Source organism: Nannospalax galili, unplaced genomic scaffold, assembly GCF_000622305.1.
Source record: "Nannospalax galili isolate Female #2095 unplaced genomic scaffold, S.galili_v1.0 scaffold704, whole genome shotgun sequence".
In the NCBI taxonomy this organism is placed as follows: Eukaryota; Metazoa; Chordata; class Mammalia; order Rodentia; family Spalacidae; genus Nannospalax; species Nannospalax galili.
In genome coordinates, this window is record NW_008352394.1 from 1,084,833 (window position 1) to 1,109,907 (window position 25,075).

The 25,075-nt window shown below is 42.1% G+C and overlaps 1 protein-coding gene across 1 annotated transcript in view; it reads right to left on the minus strand.

Annotated features, from left to right (window-relative positions):
• Slc28a3 (solute carrier family 28 member 3) overlaps positions 1-25,075 on the minus strand; it is a 64,220-nt gene that overhangs the window by 20,218 nt on the left and 18,927 nt on the right. Inside the window, exons 2-8 of the mRNA XM_008849414.1 lie at positions 13,516-13,608; positions 9,917-9,999; positions 8,280-8,371; positions 6,481-6,670; positions 3,942-4,086; positions 1,816-1,929; positions 1,206-1,283 (exon numbers count right to left, since the gene is read on the minus strand). Of these exons, the coding sequence (XP_008847636.1) occupies positions 1,206-1,283; positions 1,816-1,929; positions 3,942-4,086; positions 6,481-6,670; positions 8,280-8,371; positions 9,917-9,999; positions 13,516-13,608 (795 nt within the window). The remainder of the gene's footprint in view (positions 1-1,205; positions 1,284-1,815; positions 1,930-3,941; positions 4,087-6,480; positions 6,671-8,279; positions 8,372-9,916; positions 10,000-13,515; positions 13,609-25,075) is intronic.

Sequence of the window (25,075 nt, forward strand, 5' to 3'; positions counted from 1 at the left end):
TTAAAATTAGATGAAGTCATTAAAATGGGGTCTCCATAAGAGAAGAAGTAACCTTTTTTTCCGTGCTGGGAGGGGACTGAACCTAGAATTTGTACATGTTAAGAAGCACTCTGTCACTACACCCCCAGGCCCAATGGCAGCTTTATAAGAAGAGACATCCTAGTGGGTGTCCTTTACTCTGCTTTACCACATAATGCCTTTGGCCCTCACTAGCACTTGGCACCTTGATATAAGATGTCCTAGCCTTAGAACTGTGGCCTAAATAAGCTGTTTTAAAAGACTGACTGGCCTTAGGTGTTTGCTATAATAACAGAAGTCACATTAAGACAAGTGTACTTTTCACAGGAACCATGACATTTTCCCTCTTCTATAACGAGCTTCTCTTACTTAGTGAAAATCTACGGCTCTGAGGGAATTGGTAACAACTAGATCAATACACTGAAGGCCAACAACAAATATTCTTATTGTTATGGTATTCAAAAGACCTGGGTTTAGGGGCTGGGAAGGTAGTTCAGTGGTAGAGCACTTGTTTAGCATGTACAAAGTCCTGGGCCCAATCTCCAACACCATCCTCAGAAATAAAGAAAAAAAGAAAGAGAGGGGGGAAGGGATGGGAGGGGAGGGAAGAAAGAAAGGAAAGGAAAGGGGAGGGAGGGAGGGAGGAAGAAATGGGCATCACCACAAGCAGTGACCTGGCTCGTGATACATTGTGGCCTAGATCCTTGTCTGTAGTAGCTGTGCAGGTCAGGCAGAGCATGGCTGATGCTTGCATGCAGTGTTTATACAAAGTAAACATTTATGCTTTGAGCCTTTAAGATAATAATCTTTTATCTGTAAATTTTTAATCACTATGAAAGTGATCACATTTTGGAGACCAGCTTGGTTGTGTGCTTTCCTAGACCTTCCTCTCTGAGTGTCTTCATTGCAACCTGCATTTCTTCTAGAGGGAGTGGTTTCCACCTTGCATAGACACAAAGCCTGCCCCCCGGCCGACCTTGCCCTTTCCAACTGTTCCCAGGCTAAATGGCCAGAGGCAAGCTGATGCCAGAGGCACAGAATGACGAGCACAATTTATGCATGATCTAATTTAGAAAAAAAATCTATTAATAGTATATTTAAAACATATTTAGTGTCAGCATTCAGAGCTCACTGTGAGCTTTCTATTAGTTTTAATAGGAAGACATAGAAAGGGGGTCTGGATTTACCTTAAATGCAAAGAAGTGGTCTGTGTATTTTTCACCGAAGACAAATACAGCTCCAGCATTGGTGTGCCCCAGAAAAGTCTGAGTTCAAGAAAGAGAGGTGATTACAACCTATGAAGTGCTGCTATAAGCACAGGAATGGGAGACTCTGAGGATGATGAGGACCCAGAAGACTGGTTTGATAGACATGGAAAGTTGATGCTCTCAGCATCGATTCTCCAGTGAATGCCGTGGGCACTAGGGATAAGGGGTTCAGTGGCTAGCACAAGTAAGGGGCAGCGACAACCTTGATAAACTACATAGATGAACATATTTGACACAAACAAGTATTTGTCTAATTTATGCTATGGAATTAAAATTAGGGTAAATATTGCAGATAAACAAATCTGCTTCTCAAATGTCTTGAGGAGTATATCCAAATGTTTAAAGTACCATAAAAGTTTTGGTTTTTTGTGTGTGTTTTTGAGACAAGGTCTCATGTAGCTCAGGCTGGCCTCAAACTTGCTTTGTAGCCAAGGGTGGCCTTGAACTACTAGTCCTCCTACCCCTAGCTCCCAAGTGCTGGGATTATAGGCATGAGCCACCTCACACAGCTATGTTTTGAACCACCTACCTGAACTTGTTTGCCCAGCCAATCAAAAGCAATAAATCCAGGTTTAGTCCTTAGAATTAAGAGCCCAAGAAGAAACTGCAATCCAATTCCCCAAAACACGGGTCTCCAGTAAACCTGTGCAGAGTGAGATGATTTTTGGTAAGTTGTGCTATTTGGATTTTGTAATGAGGCTTAAATGCACAAAAAATTGCTAAGGATAGTCACACCTGGGAACTGAGAAGCTATGCTGTCAGAAATTGCTACAGATCCCTTTGTTTGTAGTGATCTTGTTATAAAATTAACATTGACCTCAGCACAAACATCCAAGGGCCCACTGCTCCGTTGGTAGCATTCTCAAATGTGGCTAGAGGAGCACAAGCAGCCAGAAGCAGAGTATCGTTTTCTTTAATAGTTAAGTTTATTCTTTTACAGTTTCATACATGTATATAATTCATACTGATCATTCTCACCGTCTGCCTTCTCCGTTCTCCCTCCCACCTCTTTCCTCTCTCTACCCTACAAATATCTTTCTTACATTCCTGTCTGTTAGTTTTGTTTTGTAGCCCACTAAGTTTAACCAGGGCCATCTGTGTGACCACGTGTTTTGGAATATCCATTGGAGCCTGGTGGGTTCAACAGTGGGTGAACAACTGAACGTAAGGACCCCCTCCTCTCCAGAATCTATCAATAGCCTATCATAATACAGGACTAGCAGGTAGGACCCTGTGATGATTAGCTTTAACTATCAACTTGACACAGACTACAGTCATCCGGGAGAGGAAGGGTAGGCCTCTATAGTTTTACCAAAAGCATTCAAAGTGCATGAAGAATTCATTATTTCTTCAAGAGGGGTTTCACTGATGTCTGGGTGTTCAACAGGCACATTTAAACACCAAATACTCATTTTTGTTTAATCACATTAGCAATGGGGGATTTCTGTGGTCACCTCTATATATTTCAGTGTGAAGTCTGAGAGTGCATATAACCACTAAGCTCTGATAAATACCTTGGACACAAAATATCATCTAAGAAGCATCCTAGCCACACTGTAAGCATTACATGAACAACTATTTCTCCCACTCGAAAAACGGAAAGGCAGAATTTGATTTCTCTGTGCTCAAGACTCGTTGAGCTGAATTATATGAATTCTGCTGAGTTGAAGGGCTTTTGTTTCACTGTAGAAGAACCCAATGACCTCTAATGCAGACCTAGGATGACAGCAGAAATGGACAATCATCTGTGTTTATTCTCAGAGCAGAATTGAGTGTCCTCAAAACTTGGAATGGATGGCACAGAGAATGGAGATGTTCACCTGAACAGGGAAAATCATTTCAATCAGATTAGGTCAACTCGGTCTTTGATGGATGCTTTTCTCTTGGGTCAGTCTTTTAGCCAGAAAAGTTTTCCATAGCTTGCCACAGTGATTCACAGGTAAGAGCTTCCAGTCCCAGAATTCATGCCCATTTCATGGGCTCTAGTGAGAATTGGATTCATTTGGGGGAAAGTGTGCAAGGATAAATTTTTGAAGTGAAAAAGCCCAAATTAGAAATGAAACTTTCATAACACAGGATTGAGGGCTGAAGATATAGCTCAGTTGGTAGAGTGCTTGCCTAGCATGCTAGAGCCCTGCGTTCAGTCCTCAGCACCTCATAAACTGAGCATGGTGGCACACTCTTACAAGCCCAGCACTCACAGGTGCAAGCAGGAGGAACAGATGTTCAAGATCATCCTTGAGCAAGTTTGAGGCCAGCCTGGGACACAGAAAATCTCTACACCCCCCCTTCCCCCAAAGGTACAGGATTAAGTACAGAATATTAGGTAATGATAGACTGGAAAAAGTCTGGATCAAATAAATGAATTTCTCAGTTGATGGGGTAGAGGGACTGGAGTGGAATCTGTGTGACACAGAAGAATGTTCCACTTGCTATGTAAATGGAAATTACTGAAAATCAAAGAGTTCCAGAAGAATACCTTTGCCACCCTAATCACAGCATGGAAAACACTGCATAGTTAAATATACTCACAATCATTATTTTTGAAGTGTTTACATCTGGGAGAGGTAGCAAAAAAAAAAAAAAATCAAACCAAAACAACCAAAATGAAACATAACACCCCCCTCCCTCCCAAAGTGACCAGCTCCTACTTACTCTGGTTGGGTGCTTGGAAAACAGAAATAACAGGATGATGTACATGATGAGCCCGCCAAAGGATACCAGTTGCTGTTTACCCAATTTGGCAGTGTCAAGGATCAGCCAGAAAATAACCCCCAGGATCAGTAAGCTCCAAACCACCCTGAGAATGGAAGGAAGGCGCAGGCATCATTGATCATGCTAACTGTAGCACTGTAGCGGGGCTTAAACTAACAAACAAAAATGCTAATGAGACCACACACCCCAGCACCAGGAAGCCCAGGCTTTTGGATGCTTTTTAGTTGTGGTTATAGTGACAAATATGCAAAAAATAAAGTAATATGTCTGTCTTACTCTCTAACTTGGGCCCTTTGCAAGTTCAAGGATATTCCCACAAGCATCAGAGGGGAGAATGGGTGTTTGGACAGGAATGTCTGGTCTCTATTTGAGGGATCTTTGAGAAAACCATTATTCTTAACCTGTGTTTCATGGTGGGTAAGGCATCACCTTCTTCCCTTCACGAGAGAACTTGAAATGTATTCTCTTGCAGTTGGGGGATCTCAACAGAGCTAAATCAGACTTTGGGTTATGCCTTCCCTTGGACTCTAGTGGACATGATAGACTTTGATTTAGAATGAGAAAGGACACTGTGTGGGGACTGCACAGTACTGATGCACTAGGCCGAGGATGTATGAAGTGCCCTGGGCATCCCATGTGGGTGCCCATGGAAAGAACCAGTCCTGGAAAGTGTTGAATAAGGACATTTCAAGGAAGAGGAGATCCCACAAAGAGAGGCAAAGAAAATTCCTGGGTATCACTGCAAGATGTGCATTTTTCTAAGGGAGAGCTAGCTTCCCCAGGGCCAGACCCAAGTCCAGAGCAGGAAACACCTCTTCAAGTCAGAACTGTCCTTACCCTCATCTAATACTGGCTTTTAGGTTAGTCTAGAAGCAGGTTATAGGGAGAAAGGAAAAATGGGGTGTTTCACTGGCTTTATGCTAGTAGGAGATGGAGCCATCTTATTAGAGTTTACCTGTGTCCATGGATCATTAGCTAAGGGTAAGCAGAGAGGTCATAAGATTTTTGTATTTTTGATTTCAACAACAAATGATTTTACACAACATACAGGATAGGTAGTTCTCTTAAAATGGGATGATGGAAGGAAAAATTATGACTTTAATACACTTTTTACACAAATTGTTGAGTGCTATGGTCTTCAGCATTAAGGCAATTTTTAAATTAAGACTTTATTTATTTATATTTTGTATATATGAGTGTTTTGCCTACATGCATGCAATCCCCACAGACGCCAGAAGAGGTCATCAGATCCCCCTGGGACTGGAATTATGGAATGCTGTTAGTCACCATGTGGGTACCTGGGAATGGAACCCAGGTCCTCAGCAAGAGCAGCCGGTGCTCTTAACTGCTGAGCCATCTCTCCAGCCTCAATAAGGCAATTTTTAAAACTCTAGTTTTTATGGAGCAAAAGACATAGGAAATAATTAGAAAAGGCCAAATTTAAAAAAATATTGGATTCAGTGCCAACAAGGAAATGCAAATAATGGGATACCAGTTGGCCTAAGTTAATAAAAAATAAATAAGAAGGTTTACATTCCATACTCAAAATACAAAAATAGAGACTGGAGAGATGGCTCAGCAGTTAACAGCACTGGATGCTTTTGCAGAGGACCTGGGTTCAGCTATTAGAATTCACTTGGCACCTAACAACTGTTGTAGCTTCAGTTTCAGGGGATCCAATACCCTCTCCTGGCCTTCTTGGGCACTGCATGCATGGGTACACTCATACATGCAAGCAAAACACTCATACACATCATTAAAAAAAAAAAATCCAAAAAAATCAAAACAATAAAATAAAAAAATAAGTCATCATCTCATCTTGGTCTTCATTTCCTGTTTGGAAATGTAGGTAAATAAACTAAAATAATAAAAGAAATAAAGTACTCAAGATTGAGTATATTCTATGATCTCCATTTTGTAAATGAATTTTAAAGAGATTATGTATAACTAATATAAGAAAGAAAGCAAAAAAGCAAGCTCACATTGCATCAATTTCCACTATTTTGTGTTTATAAACTAATGCTTTAAGTAAGTACTGAGATTAGATGGCATCCATGCTGCTGTTCCCTGACCCATGACAAGACAGACATTACTAATTGATCATGATGCCATTCTACAAGTTGGAAAGTGAGCTAAAGCCATCCTTTCTATGGCTACAACCTTGCATTATCCTAAATTCTTGGCTGAATATTAGCATGCAGGTATGCAAGCGTCTCTAACACAGGCATGAAGGTTGGTAGATTGTCTTAGGACATTTGCCAGCATCTGAATTAAGGAGGCTTGAGGGACACTGGAATACCTTTCAAATAGTCTTCCTTCTTGTTTGTAAAAAGGTATTATAATGGATTACTCTGGAGGTTGTTTCTGGCATCAAAATCTCACAAATGAAGACAGAATTTTAGAACATATTTTTGGAAAACACAGTGTCGGAAAGGACTAACACTCCCTCAGCTGCAGTAGGAGAATGAATTGTATTTACCACTTCAGCCAGAACCAATGGCTATTTAGAAGTCTTCTGACTGGAGACAGGATCTCTTCAATTCGATGTTCATATTTGGCCATCAAGTGATCCCAGACAACAAAGAATATGGTAGCTACGGTGATCACAAAGAGAGGAAGGGCTCTGTGGAAGTTCAGCACACAGGCGGCAGTCACCAGGGCCAGGACACCTGTGCAGGAGGCAAATGCAGGTTAGCATCACCAAAGCCGGAAGACCCTGGCTTCCAGCCTGGATCTGGCTTAGGCAAGGGGAGTTAGTAAGGCAGATGTTGAAGGCAGTGTATTTGATGTGAGCACTGGCTTCTCTGGCTGAGCTTTTGCTTTTCTTTCACGCAAGTCCCTAAGAGCTCACCATGATGGAGGAGAGGCTCACCATGGTTTGTTGTTTCTTAGAGCGCCTTCTTCTGGGTTCTTGAATCCTGATGCTTGATCATGGGCCTCTCCCTGAATACTAACTCACCATCCAACAGGTGAGCTAAAAAGCCAGGTATTCAAGCAACCACTGGCAAAGAGATGTTGATTTCCTAATTTGCCACTTAGGATTCGTCCAAGTTTAAATAAGAAAGGCAAGCTCAGTAACTATGGTGGCTGCATTTAAAGAGAAGATTCTAGGATGAGAATAAGGTTTCCAATTTGGAAATGTTAGCAAACAGTGGTCTGCAAGCTAAGTCTGGCTGCTTTTAATCTAGGTAGGTGGCAAGCACAATAGTATTTGCTTATGTGTGTTTGTTTCCTCCAAATAGAGTTATATTGGAACACAGGCTCAGCTATCTATGTATCATGTGTGATTGCTTTTTCATTACAATGGCAGGTTGAATGCCCCAAATAGCCAAGCCTGTAAGAGGGAAGATGATCAGTCTTGCTGTTCCTGTTCCTGCTGCTTGAGCATCAGCAAAACCCTTGACATTGCTCATTTAGTAGGCTTAGATTAAAGTCTGCAGGATTGAGAAGTGTTTACATGTTATAGACAGACTGGTTTTTACATTGGGCTTTGAAGCCCTTTGTTCTGGAAAGAGAAAAATCAGGCTACACTTTTATCTGCCTGTAGACCAGAGTGGGTCAGACAGCCTGGGCCTTATTCTGTATTCACTCCCACAGAGCTTTTGGTTTGTTTGTTTTTTATCTTGTGTTCATTGCCAAGTTTTCCAGTTACTGGCAAGCGCATTAGCCAATATGAGCCCTCAAACACATGTCACAGTAACAAAAGTTCTATGAACCCCAAGAGTTGTATAGGTGCTATGGTTTGAATGTGTCTCCCCAAAGTTCGTGTGTTGAAGATTTAATTTTCACATCCCTATGCTGATAGTACTGGAGGTGAGGTCTTTGGGAAGTAATGGGAATTAGATGAGGTCCTGAGGGTGAGGCCTCTGTGCTGTTGCTAGTGACTTTGTAAGAGGAGAAGAGAATTGGGTTAGTATGTGTGTTGTCATATGCGTTAAAGCCCTCCTCCTTGTTATGTTATAGTAAGAAGGTCCTCACCAATGCTGGTGCCTTGGTATTGGGCTTCCCAGCCTGCAGGATGATAGGATTCAGTTATAGCAACAGAAAGTAGACTAATACAGTAGGTGACTCAAAAAAGTGACCCACTGGCCTCATAGATAAGGCAGGGAAGCAATCTGGGTAGGCTTCCCTCACTGGGGTTCCTTGACTTCACTACTTTGGTTGATTGGTAAGGCCCAGGGAAAAGGGGGTGGGGTTTACTTTCTTTTCATAGAAAGCTAATACTTGAAAGCTCTCCCCCAAAAGACAATAGAGTTATCATTGCCCTTTGGTACTTACCCGTGAGTAAAATGGCCCAGATGATGTACCGAAGAACGGTTTTGTGTTTTCTACAGAAACCACAAATTGTATCATACTTCCTTTCCAAACACCTGCAACATAAAAGTGAAAAGACAGGCAGAAGTAAACATCCAAACGTGAAATAAGCTGTCATGTGAAGCCTATGACAGACTTTGTAAAGCAAGCAACAACAAACGAACTCTGGAAGCCATGTATTGCAAAACAGAAATGGGACATTCATTTAATTTTAGACTGAAGATGGCCATAACCTGAATTAACCATCATTGTATCAGATCAGAAGGGATCAGAGGGGCAGAAAATACAGCCCTGGCATAACAACCAAATCTGAAATAAAGCATGGAAGGACTGGGCTGCTTCAGAAGTGTCAGAGTTTCACATGCACACTGACTGCTGCTATGACGGGACACTTTTGATTGCTGGGGCTGTGAATACATATGCTGAGAACCCAAAATGCTGCTCTAGAGATATTAGGGGGATACAAGTGTAGTAAAGACTAAGTTTCTCATGGTCTAACTCAGGAAAAACTAGTAATACATGGCCCTCAGTTGAAGAGACAGCAATTTTCTTTTAAGGAGCAGTGTTAGAGTCACTTTTTGTAGATACATTCATCCACTGTTTGCTGACTTTATCCTTTATCAGATCTTTCAATTTCAGGGAAAGTATGCAGTCCATGACAGCAACCTAACCCTGGAAAGCAAAGTAGCTGGACATAGAACTGGATTCATGTGGTTGTCTAGGCCAACAATTCCCAACCCCCTGGCGCCATTAACATCAGTGATGCTGAAGACGAGGATCCCTCAAGAGACTTTCTTACGGGCCTTCATCTCCTAGATAAGAGCCTCATAAAGGAAGGATGAAACTCTGCTCCATTTCTGAGATGGTAAATATTCTTGATGGTGTATATGTGTCAAGACCTCTCGACTTGAATTCTGACTGGTTTTAGTGAAGATATTCTGATACATAAAAATTGGTTCTTCAGAGATGTAGAAATGTAACTAAAATATAAATAGGAATTTAGAAAATGGACATATATTGTAGTATTATGAGGATGGTGCTAGACTGAAAACCCAACTAGCTCTGTTCTCAAGCTGCCTACCACTTGGGCAGGTCACTTTTTCCAGCTTCATTGTACTAGTCCAAAAATAAAGATAACAATCTTTCCTAAACCATGTATGGGGTCGCACACTTGTAACCCTAGCATTTAAGCAAGAGAATGGTAAATTCAAGGGCAACAGTTTCCTGAGATTTAAAGTGGGTTGAGCTTTGAAAAACCAATTGCTATTGATTGATACTGACTGAGAAGATGAATTGACTCCTTTTGCATGGACTAGAGCAACTCGTTGGTGATTTATAAGTTTAATGAGAAGACTCTCCTTGGTGAGTTTAAATATTGAGTTTCTAAAGCACCAACAGGTTGAATTGACCACATAGATCATCCTAGAACTCCATTAACTTTTCTGAAGTAGTGTTGGGTGGGTGGGGCTGGAGGTAGTGGCAATTTCTAATCAATCATAATAAATTTAAAAAATAGAGGAGGGTAAGACAAAATGAAGAAGCACAAGGGATAAAGCAAGTATGAGGTAGATGTGGTGGTTTCCCTGGTTTAAGAACTGTACCCTTTTGGATGCTCATCTTGGTCATTCTCCAGGTCTTCTCTGTTTCCTAGGGGATCCTGCTCAATCGTGACCGGCTTGTCATCCTGGAGATCGAACATTGGAGCAGAGAGGAGAATGAGAATCCGGTGTCACAGACTCTGGGCTCCTTTGCAGAATTCAGGCAAGGAATTTTAATAGTCCCTTTAAATCATTATCCAAGTGACTGGCTCCTGTTATCTACTTCAGACATTCCTTTCCTCTTACAATCAGGAGAAATTCAGGACCACACCTTTTTTCCTTTCTTCCCAGAGGAGCCATTGGCATTCCCTACAAGCACCTTTTTGGAAAAGGAAACAGGTTTATATTTCTGCGTTTCGTTCCTGTCGCTGCTGTAATCATCCAACCCCAGATGTTTTCAGGTAAGGGTTAACTGAAGATCATAAATAGCAAAGGCTGTGTTATTCTCCCTTTACATTGAACCAGACCATTCACAAAGAACTCAAACCAAACTCAAGACTTGCTTTGTAGGTATGAATTTCTGCCTCATCCTTCAAGAGCTGACAAACCTTCCTTTGGGACTAGCATCCTGCCATCAGCTGGGACATAGCGGAACGTTTGCCCTTGCTCTGATGACTTAAGTGTAGCGTACACACGGGTCATCTTTCATGGACATTTTTTTCTGGGAACAGTGTAAGCTAGCTCTCAAATATCTATGATCCATTCTGTTTCCAGAACAGTTCAAAGGGCTTCCTCCTTCTCTCCATTCCATAATGCTTCAACTGATAGGTTGGCCATTAAACCCAACAACAAGGAAGACTGGGGAGAAAGTACACAGATGTGGGAAAGTTCTCAATGTGGGATGGCAGTTACAATGGTAAAGTTTGGCTGTTTTCTTTCTGGTGGATCCAGTGTGGCCTTTGATCCTCTGTACTCTAATTCATCGAAATAAACCACGCTTCTGTTCCAGAAAGATACTCAGAGGTCACATAATCCTTCAAGGTCAGACATATTACACTTCTGCACCTGATCACCTTCATTTTCTGGGATGGTCTTCAAGTACTAGGAAGGTAAGAAGTAATTGGAAGAGAGTCCAGCTGAGTCCAAACCTCAGATACTGAGGGCAGGGGTGGACAAACGTGAGTCTTATTCATTTATTTTTGTATGACATCTAGCTTGGCCAATAATTTGAGAATTATTTTATTTAAATGATCATGATTTTCTTGTGGCCAAAGTGTCCCAAGATACCTTGCCACTGACAGAATGTCTAGAATCTTCTTTTTAATCTTTTCTCCTCTTTTAAAACCAACATAACAACAAAGTCTTTTGACCGCCACTGTCCTGGGGCACCACCCCCCTCCCTTTGTAGCTTCCTTCTGTGGCTATTTCCTCACACTCCACTCCACTGACTGCTTAGCTCGTGACTCAGTTCACTGTGTTTAAATCCCTTTCAAGTCTCCTCCAAGCTCACCCAAAGCCCGCTGATACCAAATTAGCTGCAACTCAGGCCACACGTTCCTTTACGGTTTACAACTGTAAACTATCGAAATTCTGATTCATTCTTTGGGGAAACAACTAAAAAGTAGGCTTTTTAGAGCAATTTTAGGTTCATAGTAAAAATAAGCTTGAAGTCTAGAGATTTCTCATATACCCTTACACAACCATCCTCCCCCACCAACATCCTCTGTTTGTCACCACTGATGAGCCTGCACTGATATACCGCACCAGCTCTGTGGCTGACATTCAGGTTCATTGTTTTGGTATGCTCAGTCCATATCTGGATAAATGCATAATCGTAGCTGTGCACAATTGTACAGAAGAGTTTCAGTGCCCCGAAAGACTTCCTGGTTATCCCTTCTTCCTTCCTGACCTCTGGAAACCACTGATCTTTTCACTGTCTCTATAATTTTCCATTTTTCAAGATGTTGTCCATTGGGGATGGTACAATATGACCCCATCTCAGACTGGCTTCTTTCACTTATTTTTTTAAAATTATTATTATTACTATTATTATTATTTTTATGCACTATAATTTTTTTCATGACTTCATAGTTTGCTTCTTTCAAGTGCTGAGGAAGATTGCATTATCTGGACGGACCACCATTTGTTTACCCACTGATTCACTGATGGATATCTGGGCTGTTTCCAAGTTTTGTCGATTATGACTAAAGTGTCTGTAAATATTTGTGTGCTAGCTTTCATGTAGACTGAATTGCTTGTTGCGGAACATTCAATGACACAAACACTTCACAATATATTAAGTGAGATAGATAACTAATAAATACTATGGTCAGCATGTTCCCAAGAGCATGTTTGCAGAAAAGCAGGTGAGGTTCCAAGTCAGTACACACTGATGTTCTTTGCTTGAATTAAAGGCCAATTTTTATGTTCTAATTTTTAATACAATACAATAATTTTCCAAGTTTTAGGCACTTAGGATTACTTTTAAAATTTTATTTATTTATTTTTATTTTATGTGCATTAGTGTTTTGCCTGTAGGCGTATAAGTGTACTACATGAATACAATGCCTGTGGAGGCCAGAAGAGGACATTAGATTCCCTAGAACTGGAGCTATGGATCGTTGTTAGCCACCATGTGAGTGCTATTAATTGAACTCTAGCCCTCTGTAAGAGCAGCCAGTGCTCTTAACCACTGAGCCATCTCTGTATCCCCCAGGATTACTTAAAAAATATTTCTTTTTATTTTCTACATATGAACGTTTTCCTGCATGCATGCATGTGCATCATGTTCATGCCTATTGCTTGAGGAGGCCAGAAGGTGGCACTGGACTCCCTGGAACCAGAGTTACAGAAGGTTGTGAGTCACTATGTGGGTGCTGGGAACCAAACCCAGGTCCTCTGCCAAGAGTGGCCAGTGCTCTTCTCTAGCTCCTCAGATTTACTTTTTAAAGAGTGATGTACATAAAAAATGTCTCACATTTTTTTTTTTAGCAGAAGAAATCTATATATAGGCAAAGTACAAAAGTTCCTTGCCAGTTGCAGTGGCCCATGCCTGTAATCTCAGCACCTGGGATGCTGAAGCAGGAGAATCAGAAATTCAAGGTCATCCTCAGCTACATATTTAGTTTGAAACCAGCCTGAGCTATGTGAGACCCTATTTCAACAAAACTAAGCAACAACAACAAAAACCGGACAAAACCCAAAAGAAAACAAAACACACTCGCACACAAAGAGGTTCTAAGATGTATAAGCTAAGGTTCTGTAAGGGGCTCCTATGTGATGGATGGTGGCTTTAGAACAGCATGGTGCTTCGCTCTTGCCTGCCTCATTCACTTTAAGATTTGAATGCTTTTGCTCAAGTGGATGCTCCCCCTCCCCTCTTTTTTGACACAAGGGCTTACCATGTAGCCTAGGCTGTCCCTGACTCCTGTCTCAGCCCCTTGATTGAGTGGGACTACAAGAGTGGGCCACCATGCTGGTCTAAACCTGGACTTTTTGCCTTGGGATGGTTTCCCTTTAAGGGAACTCTGAGGATAGGTTTATAACAACGAAGTCTCTTTGTTAGGGAGTGTGTATTTTCCTCCACTAACCACATGTCATTTACAAGCAGCACAGTGTCACCATGGTAACAGTTCCTCAATCATCCTCCACACTCACCCTACCTGCTTGGCGTTTCCTCGTTCCCTGCTTTGTACAACTCTACTCCTGATTGAACTGTTTCCTGGCATGTTCTTGTCTTCAAGGAAGTCTTCATCCTAAGAAAAAAAAGCATAGAGTACAAAAATTGTGTCAGAGCCCACACACAAATGTGCTTCAGTGAAGATGTCCAGAGGGCTGTGAGGAACAAGACAAGCCAAGGCCAGGTTCCCATGAGGCACATGACTCAAGGAAGCGCCCGGTGAATCTTAGAAGGAAACATATGATGTTTTGCTTTATTTTGTTCTGATAGGAAAGATCCAGGCATTGTACACTGAGGGATGAGAGCAGCTGCCCTTCTTCAGCTCCATGGCACACTAAGAAGCAGAGCTGGTACGTGGGGCAGCATTTTGTTGCATCACACATGGTTTGAAACTTACAGTGAACCACAGTGTAGCAAACTAGGGTTAGAGAATTTTTACTCTTACATGTTGGAGTTGAGAATCATTAAACTGTGCTAGACGTACAGAGGTCTCAGTAGTCATGAGCAAAAGAAAAGGAAGAAAATACCTTTGTTTTTTGTTTTTAAGTCAGGGTGCCACTGTGTAGCCCAGACTGGCCTAGAACTTGATCCTCCCACTTCTCCATGACAGGGATTGCTAGCATGCACTGCCATCAGGCCACCTTTGAAGCTGTCTGGATTTTACTCAGCTCGGCTACCTTGATGGAACAAAAACTGTTCTGATATTTTGAGAGGTGTCTAATCTTCCCCCATTTCCTTCCAACTTGGTTTTTTCTAGGAAAAGGAAACCAATAAGTGGTACAGGAAAAGCTCCCTCTGTTGTTTTTAAGGCTGTGAAGGTGTCTGGGAAAAAGGATTATGTATGTCTTTATTTTAAACTTTAGATCACTGGATGGTTCCAAGAATCTGGGAACTATCACAATGCCTACATATTCCATTTTCTATTTACTGAAACACAAAACCACATCAACCTACATAAAACTTGACAGTCTGTTGCCTACCTCTCTTTCGTATCCCAGACGTTTGTCTTTATAAAAGTTGGCTCCTTGTACATTTGTGGATAGTAAAAACCATTTGTTGAATTAATGAACTATGGTGATTTTAATGTTGCACTACTATAATGATATTGTGTTTGTGGGTATTTGGGATAAAATATGCTATTGTTAGAGCAGCAGCAAAGATCCATTAAGGGAAACTCTTTCTGGTCAAGAGAATAGATTCTCTGGCCTGGAAGGGGTGGAGAGGTGGGGGAACCTAACCTTACAGCAGGGCAGGTCAATCATGGGCTACAGGACCACCCCTCAGGAAGGCATGACCACTAAAAAGACAGAGAAATGGTTATCCATTTAACATTAATGTGCTTTTCCTTCCCAGAGTTCCCCGCCCCTAGGGCAGCTTCTTAAATCTGAAAATTTGGAAGAGCCTAACTTCCTTTTCTTCTTCCTCTGTTTTTTTTTTTTTTTTTTTTTGAGGTAGGGTCTCCCTGTAGCTCCAGCTGGCCTGGAACTCACTATGTAGACCAGGCTGGCCTTGAACTCACAGAGATCCGCCTGCCTCTGCCTCCCCAGTGCTGGGACTAAAGGCGCGGGCCACCACGCCCGGCATCTTCTTCCTCTGTTGTAAGCAGGCTCTCTCATACTTTGGGTGCCACTTTCTCCCCTTTCTGCCTTGTGGCTGCTTGTCCTCTGTGTGGCTGTCCTCCATGCCTAACTCAAAAGCAAGACCTTCTCACTTCCTCTTCTCTTTCCTCCAGACGGCCGCCGAGATGTACAGCTTGCTGCTTTGAGACTTTTCTCTTATTACGTTAATAAAACAGTCCTCAAGCTTCCTTGAGTCCATTCTTAATTCTTTAATGAGACTACGAATCCCAAGAGAGGACACCAATTTCCGGGAAACTTGGCAACTCTGGTAGGATTCCTCTAAATTTCTGGCAAAGGTATGGAAGGAAAAATCCCGAGCCGTATTGTGTGGGACGTGGACAAGCACTGCTAGGTGCTGAAGTGCGTGGGTCGCAGTTTCCTATTTTGATGGATGCTTAATGTTCCTTAACAGATTTAAAACAAACCCAAGTCCCAGTTGCTAGAGGACAGGGTCCGAAACTGCAGGTGTGGCTAGCATTAGGTCCCTAGGGACATGAGTGACACCAGCGGGCTGCGTCTAAGCCTCAGCTGCCCCTCCAGACAAGCTTCTCCTTTCTTGCCTTTCCAGAACCTTCGGATCTGACTTTAAGAAGCTTCCGCTTTCTCTTTCTCTTTTTTAAGTTTCCGTCTCTTGCTGCTGATGGTTCCTGCCACCTACTGGCGGCATCTGAATCCTTCAGGACTATGCAGGGTACTGTGACAGTGAACATGGACTGCGCATGTGCGTGTGTTTGGGGGCCGGCGTGGGTGCTGCTTTTAATCCCGACGGGCACCCTCAAATAAGCTTTTCGCTGTGTACTGTGATTGGGTTGTCCAACAGCGTCATACGTTGGTCTTTGCATTTTCAGGAAGAAAAATGCCTCTCCCTCCACGATTTAAAACTTAAGTAATGGGGGTGGAAATTGGTGTTCAGAAAATGACCAGTTTTTCTGTTTTTTTTTCAAATGGCAATAGTGGGTCAATAATTGGGGGTTATAATTATTTTTTAGCTCATTGTTTCTTTCCATTTAGTAATTCAGGTTACTAACATCGCTGTACCCTAACACCTACAAGCATGCCGGCTCTCCTCGTGAAACCTCCCGCAGTACTGGATGGAGACGTTTTAGGAATCTGCACTCGTGCTTCTAAACAATGTGCAGTGTGACCCACTTGAGTTCCCTGGCCTGTTGGTCAGCTAGTCCAGTCGGCCAGTGAGCTCCTGGTGCAGTGAGAGACCAGCTCAGAAACAAAGTGGGGACCTGGAGAGAACTGAGGAAGACACTGACATTACCTACTGGCTTCTATGTGTGCCCGCCCATGTGAACACACACACACACACAGAGAGAGAGAGAGAGAGAGAGAGAGAGAGAGAGAGAGAGAGAGAGAGCGTGAGTGAGAGAGTGTGAGTGTTTATTTGTTTATCTCTTTTTCTTTGTTTGTTTTGTGAGAGAGAGAGAGAATCCTTTTGTCTACATCGTCTGGCATGTTTCTGTTTTCTTGGATTTCTTTCTAGGATTGGAGTACATGGAATCTCAGCGTAGTTTGAACTTGTAGTTCCTGGTGGCTAATGAGGCCGAGCATTTTTCTGTTTATTGGCCACCTGTACTTCATCTTCCAGAAACTTGCTCATCTCATTAGCTCATTGTTTGGATTGGATTTGATTTCCTGCTATTTTGTTTTTTGAGCTCTTTGCATTTTCTAGGTATTAATCCTCTTGCAAAGATTTCCTCCCAGTCTGTAGGCTCTTTTCACTCTCCACCATACCTGAGTTATGGACTAACCTAGGTGTTCATCAACAGAGGCATGGATAAAGAAAATGTGTTTTATGTACACAATCATTTTTCCAACTGTTAAGAAGAATGAAGTTCTGCTGTTTGTAGGAAGATGGGTACGACCGGAGATAATCATATTAAGCAAATTAAGTCAAGTCTCAGAAAGATTCATACTGCATGCTCTCTGTCATTTGTGGGTCCTAGCTTTTGCATAGCTACATAAAATCATGTATGTAAAGATGCTGTGAAAGTAGAAACAGAACTGTCCAGGGGATCAAAGGATGGGACAGGGAAGGGAGAGAGAGGAGGAAGTAGAGCATGAGGGGGATGCTCAAGGTACACTATAAACTTGCATGAACGTGGCCTTATGTAACCGAGGATGGTAAAAGAAAAAGAAAATCAAAATAATTGTATGAGCCTAGCTGTATCCATTAAGTCTACAGCCTTCACAGAGCCCAGTGACCAGGGCAGTTTGCTGTTTCTCCATTTCCTTCAGAAACAGAACTTTGAGGGGCTGGAGAGATGACTCAGCAGGGAAAAATACTTGCTGTTAACTGAGGACTGGGTTACAGTCCCAGCACCCACATCAGACAGCTCACAACTGCCTGTAACTACAGTTCTAGGGGGTCTGATGCCCTTTTTCTGGACTCTGACGGTACCTGCACGTATGTGGTGCACAGAGAGACAAGCAGGCACACACACACATAATAAAAATTAAAAATTTAAAAAAGGCCTGTTCACCATGGAAGAAGCCAGAGCGGTCAGCATCCCTATTCCCTATTGGCAATTTGGGTAACCCCTTCAGAGGATGGTGTGATAAGAATAGGAGGTAGGAATTGGCTAGGCAGTCAGGGTAAAAAGACCCCAAAGAAAAGTAGCCAGTTTCTTGCCTAAAAGTCAAAATGGCAACACACTCTGTTCCAAAGACCAAAAATGTCAAAAGTATCTAGGAGCTTGTATCTAATCCCTAAAAGATTTTAGGGTTACCTCTTCAGAGGGGAGAACGTTAGAGTACCCAAAAGCTCCATAAAAATAAATAAGTGAAAGAAGAAAAAATGAAATACGTAACTATAAATCTGAAAAAAACATGCACAAGACCTATATGAAGAATACTATAACTTGATTAAAGAAATCAGGAAACAAAGCAAATGCAGGGCTCTGCAATGCTCATAATCAGAAGACTCAATGTTAAGGTGCCAATTTTCCCTCATCTTGGCATATAAATTTAAGGGTAACCTCAATATTCCTGAAAAGTGATTTATAAACACAGATATGCTAACAATTATTTAGAAATACAAAAGACCTAGAATAACCAATGAAATATGGAAGAACACTGATCATATAGGACTCACTCTACCCAGTTTCAATACTTAGGTAATCAAGACACTGTGGTATTGCCAAAAGGCAGACATATAGACCATGGAACATAATGAGTTTGGTCATGGACCCAAACAAATATAATCAATTGTTTTTGTTAAAAGAACAAAGACAATTTGGCGGAGAAAGATAATCTTATCCAAAAATGGCACTGGAATATTTTTGTTATTTATATAAAAAGAAAAATTATAGACATAGCCTTTACACATTTAACTCAAATGGACCACAGATCTAAATTCAGAATTGTTAATCTTCTAGGAAAACATCCATATGGTCTTGGGCTTGACGATGAGTCTTTACATTCAACACTGGAAGAGCAGTCCGTAAAAGAGAAAAATAGTGAGCTAAGCTTTATGTGAAACAACGTCCCTTCCCCATCCTACTCCCTGACCCAAATAAAGGAATGAACACCCATGCACTGGGCTCATCCAAATTCATTCACTTAAGGCATCAGGACTGCTCAAGAGACTTTGTTGTGTTCAGTGGACCCAAAAGGAGAGGACCCAGAATCCCTGGTAATACAGTATCTAAGGAATGGCTTATCAAAGTACGGATCTATGCATAAAATGTAGTGTATTTAACCTTTCACTTCTGAACACATGAGAAATTTCACCCTTCGAATCAACTTAATAAGTTTCTGTCTCTTAAAAAAATTTTTTTTTGAAGGCAAAAAGAAACAGAACCTTGACTATTAGCAGGGCCTAACTTCATCCAGCATAAAAGTGTTGTTCTAGGCCTCCTTCGTAGCTGCTGGACCCTATCCCAAGGTAAGGAGCAGATGAGGCCTGAGGTTTCAGAATGTTTTAAAGACATATAATCAGAGCTACTTGTGGTGACTCACACCTGTAATCCCAGGACTTGGGAAGCAGAGGCAAGAGGCTCGTCCATGAATTTGAGGCCAGCCTGGGCTACAGAGCAAGACCTTGTCTTAAAACACTCCACAAACAACAACAAATATTAATCAAATGTATAGGATTAAAGGAAACTGATTATATAGAAAGTTATTAGATATTTAAACAAATTTGTGATACAGCAATATATCTCTTTCAACAATGTTTTTAAAAAAAGAAAAAGACATAAAAACCCCAACAAAATCCCAAGCAAGTAAACAACCTCCCCAGAAACCCCAAGGTTTTGCCCACCCCCCATGTGATGCAACTCTAAATTAAAAAACAATGATAAGCCTGGCAAGGTGGCACACAACTTCAATTCCAGCACTTGGGAGACAGAGGCAGGTAGATTTCTGTGGGTTCAAGCTCAGGCTAGTCTACATAGCAAGTTCCAGGTCAGGGCTACCCAGTGACAAACAAAGAAAAAGTAATAAGTGGGTCCATCAGTGAGAGCCCCCTTCCCCTTATTTGTACATAGTGGGTGATGTTGCTTTTGCTTTGGGATCCATCCACATTACACTCCAGTCAGTATAGCAGATCCAGGCGTGGACACTTCCAGCCCTGAGTTCATTTGCATTGTGGTCATTTAGAGTTTTAACTGTAAGTAATTGGTTTAAGCATTCTGCTTAGTTATGTAAAAGCCTATGTTATGGTTTCTTTAAACATGGTTGTTTGGAATCCTTAAGCTGGGTTGTATTTCCAGTGTGGTTATCCAGTGGCGTCCACTTGGGGGCACCACTCCACCAGAGCCGTTGGGTAGCAGCTGAGCTGAAGGGCGGCTCCTAAGCCCCATGTCTGCTTTAGCAGGCCCTAGGAGCAAGGACTGATTAAGTGTCAGGGTGCTAAACTGTTCCACAGCTAGACAGGCATTAGCAGACCCCTCCCTCAGGACCAGCTTTGAATCCTGCCTCCCATGTATGGAGAGGCTCATGGAAGTCCCACACATGTCTAAGAAGCTAGATGATTGATGGCTACTGGGAGAGGAAGAGTCACTTCTTCAGGGATGCAGGCCCTGAGAGGCGACCAGTAGATGGTCCCACACCCATGCACAAATGAGCAGCACTAAATGAATTCAACGGATATTAAATTAACAGAAAAAAACCAGGGGGGCTGGAGAGATGGCTCAGTGGTTAAGGTGGCTGGTCAGATTAGAACACTGTCAGATACTACTCTCTCCTCCCTTCAGAGTTAATCCAACTGGGCTATCAATCACCTTGCTGGAAGACCACCCCTGATGCTTCTACCACTGTACTTGAAAAGTGTGATTTATGACTTTCTTCATTCTGTTACTAAAACCTTCATGAAAGTGTTACCACATTGGAACACAGAATTTGGGGTGACCTGAATCTGAGTTCCCAGGCCATGGTCACTCATATTTGTCTCTAGAATAAATGATCTCATCCCCTCTGATGTGAGAGTTGTGTTTTTCTGTGTCATTAATCTGAACTATTCAAAATGCCATTGCCATGAAAAACAAGTGTTGGAGAATGTGAAAACTGCAAGAGGCAAAAACCAAGTCACTGTTTCAAAAGTTGTGATGTTTGGATTCAATTGTCAACTTGACAGATCTGGAGTCTCCTGGGAGATGCTTCTATGCACATCTGTGAGAGATTATTTTGCCTCTAGGCATGCCCTGTGAGGGGTTTTGTTGAATAGATTGAGGTAGGGAGACCCACGTTAAAAGAGGGTAGCACTTCTTTTAACCCAAGCTTCCTGGGCTTGGTCTAGGACTGTACAGAGAGGCGAAAGCTAGCTAAGGCCATGAATTCATGTGCTCTGCTCCCTGACCGTGGATGTGATATGACCAGCTGCTTCTGGCTCCTGATGCTGTGACTTATCTGCCAAAGGGACAGTATCCTTGAAATGAGCCACAATAAACCCTTTCTCCCTTAAATTGCTTTTGTTAGGGTATTTTAGCAACAAGAGAAGGAAAAGAAACTAAGTTATAAAGGATGCTTTGGGATGCTTGAGAAACAGTACCACAAACCACCTACTAGATGTTTTTGAATCAATGTGGTGGTGATGCTTTTCCTGGTGGTGAGGGGAGAATCAGACACTCTTGTGAACACTGAATCCCAAAGGAGCTCCGGAATGATGGGTGAACTTGAAATGTCAGCTGTGTTGGTTGTGGGTATGCACATATGTGGGCAGTAGTGTGGTCTGCACATATGTGGAAGTGGTTAACGACAAAGACTCTCTCCTTGGCCAAATTCCAGTCAGGCACTTTTAAACCTCTCAGCTTGGACCTTTCTTTTGGCCTATTAAAAACTACAGACTTTATGCACAAATGATTTCTATTCACCCTCCCACAAGAAGAGACTTGAACAATCACTAACGTGGTTTCTAAAAGCTGAAAGATTCATGCCCAGGATGACCCCATGTCCCATGAAATGCCTGTTTGAGAAAACTCAATGCTGTTTGCAGAAGTTACTAACCCTTGTTCCAGCCTTAACCTTGAGAAAGGGAGGCAGACCCTGAGCCCTTTGGAGCAGTTATTTTATTCAGAAAGCTCATTGTTATAAATCCTTTCTTGGAAATCTTCTGCCTAGAGTTGTTCTAAGTGTTCTCTGAAATGCAAACATTCATGGAAACCACCTTCCTAGGTGTCTGAGAAGGTTGGAACCTAACTTGCTTCAGTGCCAGTTGGCACATCCAGGTTTTAGTTGACGACCCTCCTACCCTTTCCTGCCTTTTGCAACTGCCACTCCTCTGACCCTCTTGACACTTCCTTTTCTCCTTCATTCTTCCTTCACATGCTGGGTCACCTCTGCAGAAACTGATGTGGAGTTGGTTTCAAGCTAATTAAGAAGTGAAACTTTTTTTACTGCTATTAACGTATGGCTTTGTTCTTTGATATATGCCTTACAAGAGATAAGACCTAAAGATGTAAATTTGATTTCTCCAAATGAATGATTTTAAAGATTTTTCTAGGAATGCAGCCAGAAGCTAATGAAGGCCATAAACACAGAATTGCCCACCCCACAACATCATTGCCCTGCTCCTACTGAGCTGCCTTTCACTTTTTTCATATAGGACAATGATTTATTATAAAAGACTATGGCTAAAACTTGGAAATAGGTTCTATACAAACTAAGAGAACACTGCACTTCAAAAAGGAAAAGCCGAAGATAGCTAGCTGATCACTAAAGCTACTTTAAAATGCACAAAGGCAAAACGTGTATGTAGCGCTCATGTTGATTCAGTTTCAGCAATGGTTTCATAATTTTCAGAAGTAAATGTTTTACACTAGCCTTGCCACTAGCTGTGCTGTTGTGAGTTTGTAACACCCAGCACATGTCTATAATTTGAAATTCAAATGAATCTTCAGTACACAGAAATCCATACAAGAGTGCAGTATACTAATATCCTAAGCAGGATGGGCACAGTGGTGCACACCTTTAATCCCAACACAGAGACAGAGATAGAGACAGAGACAGGTAGATCTCTGAATTCTAGTCCAGCCAGGGTTACTTAGTGAGAGCCTGTCTCAAAAAATCAACCCAAACCAATCCCCGCACACACACACAAAAAAGAAAAGTAAAACATAACTCAGAGATTGGAAAGAGGCTCAGCATCTTACTGCTCTTACAGAGGACCAGGGTTTGGTTCCCAGCACCCACATGGTGGCTAACAACTGTCCAAAATTTCAATTCCAGGGGATTTGACTCCCACTTCTGGCCTGTGTGGGCATTGCATGCATATGTGCACTTGCATGCATGCAGGCAAAACACTCATAGAAATAAAAGTATTAAATAATTTATATATCTATATCTACATCTATCATCTATCTATCTATCTATCTATCTATCTATCTATTATCTATCTATCTATCTATCTATCTATCTATCTATCTATCTGTCATCTATCTATCATCTATCCAACTATATCCTGGGCTGGAAAGATGGCTCAGTGGTTAAGAGCACTGGCTGCTCCTGCAGAGGACCTGGGTTCAAATCCCAGCATCCACATGGTGGCTAACAATTGTCTGTAATTCTAGTTCCAGGTGACCAACACCCTCTTCTGATCTCCTTGGGCATCGCACAACACAGGTACATTTACATTCATGCAAGTAATACACTCAGACACGTAAAAAATTAAAAGTAATGAATAAAATATTTTAAAAATATATTCTAAGTGACATAGACTTATACAAAAGGTAAAACACCTCTCACCTTCCCCCACACCAATTAAGAAGGGATACAAAGTGTATGTGCTGCATTTCAGTTTATACCAAAAACACAATCTGTGGGTTATCTATATCCCTGCTCATTGATGAATACATTGCTTACCTTTTTTCGGTGTTTTTGAGACAGGGTTTTCCTGTAGCCCCAGCTGGCTTGGAACTCACTATGCCTGCCTCTGATGGTATTAAAAGTGTAGGCCACCATGCCTATTTTTCCCAATTATTTTAAAATCTTATGTTACTATTGTCCGATAATGGATTAAATTGTGTCTATTCGCAAATTAATTGCATCCACTTTTACTATATGCTAACGCTATTTTTAATTTCCTTTCACTGAATCAATTTACAAACAATCCATTGTAAAACAGAAAGACTCAATATGGCAGCCCTTGAAAATTTTGCCTACAAAATGATGTGCCTATGATGCCACATTGCTTTGGCTTCAAGAATTACTTTAAGGGGCTAGAGAGATGGCTTAGCAGTTAAGACCATATACTGCTCTTGAAGAGGACCCAAGTTCAGTTCCCAGCACCCATGTCAGGTGACTCAAGTCTTTTGTAACTCCAGCTTTAGGACGTCCAATGTCCTATTCTGGCCTTTGTGGGTACCTCCACACAGGTGCACATAGACACATACAAGTACTCATAGTTAAAGATAAAAATAAATCATTAAGGGGTTGGAAAGATGGCTCAGCAGTTAAGAGCTCTGACTGCTCTTGCAGAGGACCCGGGTTCAATTCCCAGCACCCACATGGTGGCTATGAACCGTCCTTAACTCCAGTTCCAGGGGAATCCGAAGCCCTCTTCTGACCTCCGTGGCATTGCACAACACGGGTGCACTCACATACATGCATACACATAAAATAAAAATAATAGCTCTCTCCGACCTGCAGGCCTCTCACTCTGGGGTAAGTCAACAGCGCCCTCCGCGCCTTGACTCCCCCAGCCTCACTCACCCTCCCATCTCCCCCGCAGGTCTCTCCTTCTAGCCTGGATCCTGTCCCATTCCTTGTTTTGGTACCCCAAACACCTGGGGAACCACCACTGCTTCCTGATCCTTTGCATCCAGAGCAACTCAGTTCCTTTTCTGGTCCCCAGGAGCACTGCTTCTGGGCCCGTCCCAGCCCTCACCTCCCTCTGCTTCCCTGGGCCTGCACAAGCCTCCAGACTCTTTCCTGGACGCTGGGGCTGACCTTTCCTTTGCATCCAGACCAACCCAGCGCCTCAGTGCAGTCCCCAGGAGCCCTTGAGGATGCTTCCCGCATCCATCTTCCTTTGCATCTCTGGGTGGCATGGCCACCAGCTGCTCTAGACCAGCATCTTTCCTGGGCCCTGCTTCCAGGCCAGTCCAACCCCCAAATTCCTGAAGCCAAAATCTTTCCTGGAGGGATCCAGACCTTAGGAGAAAGCCTGAGAGCATCTGATCCTCATCTGACTTAGGCCTCTGTGGGAACTCCTAAAGACAAAAGCAATCTGGCCTTTCCAATATAAAATCAAAAGAGAAAACTGGAAGCTTAGAGGAACCACCTTTTCACACCCAAAAAGTAATCCACAAAGAGAAAGTCCACAAAAAGAAGCAGACCTAAACTTGAAAGCCTGAGTCTCACACAAGAAACAGAAACTACAAAAGAAATTCACATGTCAAAATCACAGAGAAAAAATAATAACACGAAAAACCAAAATAACATATCCCTACCAAATACCAATAGTCCTCTAGAGGAGTA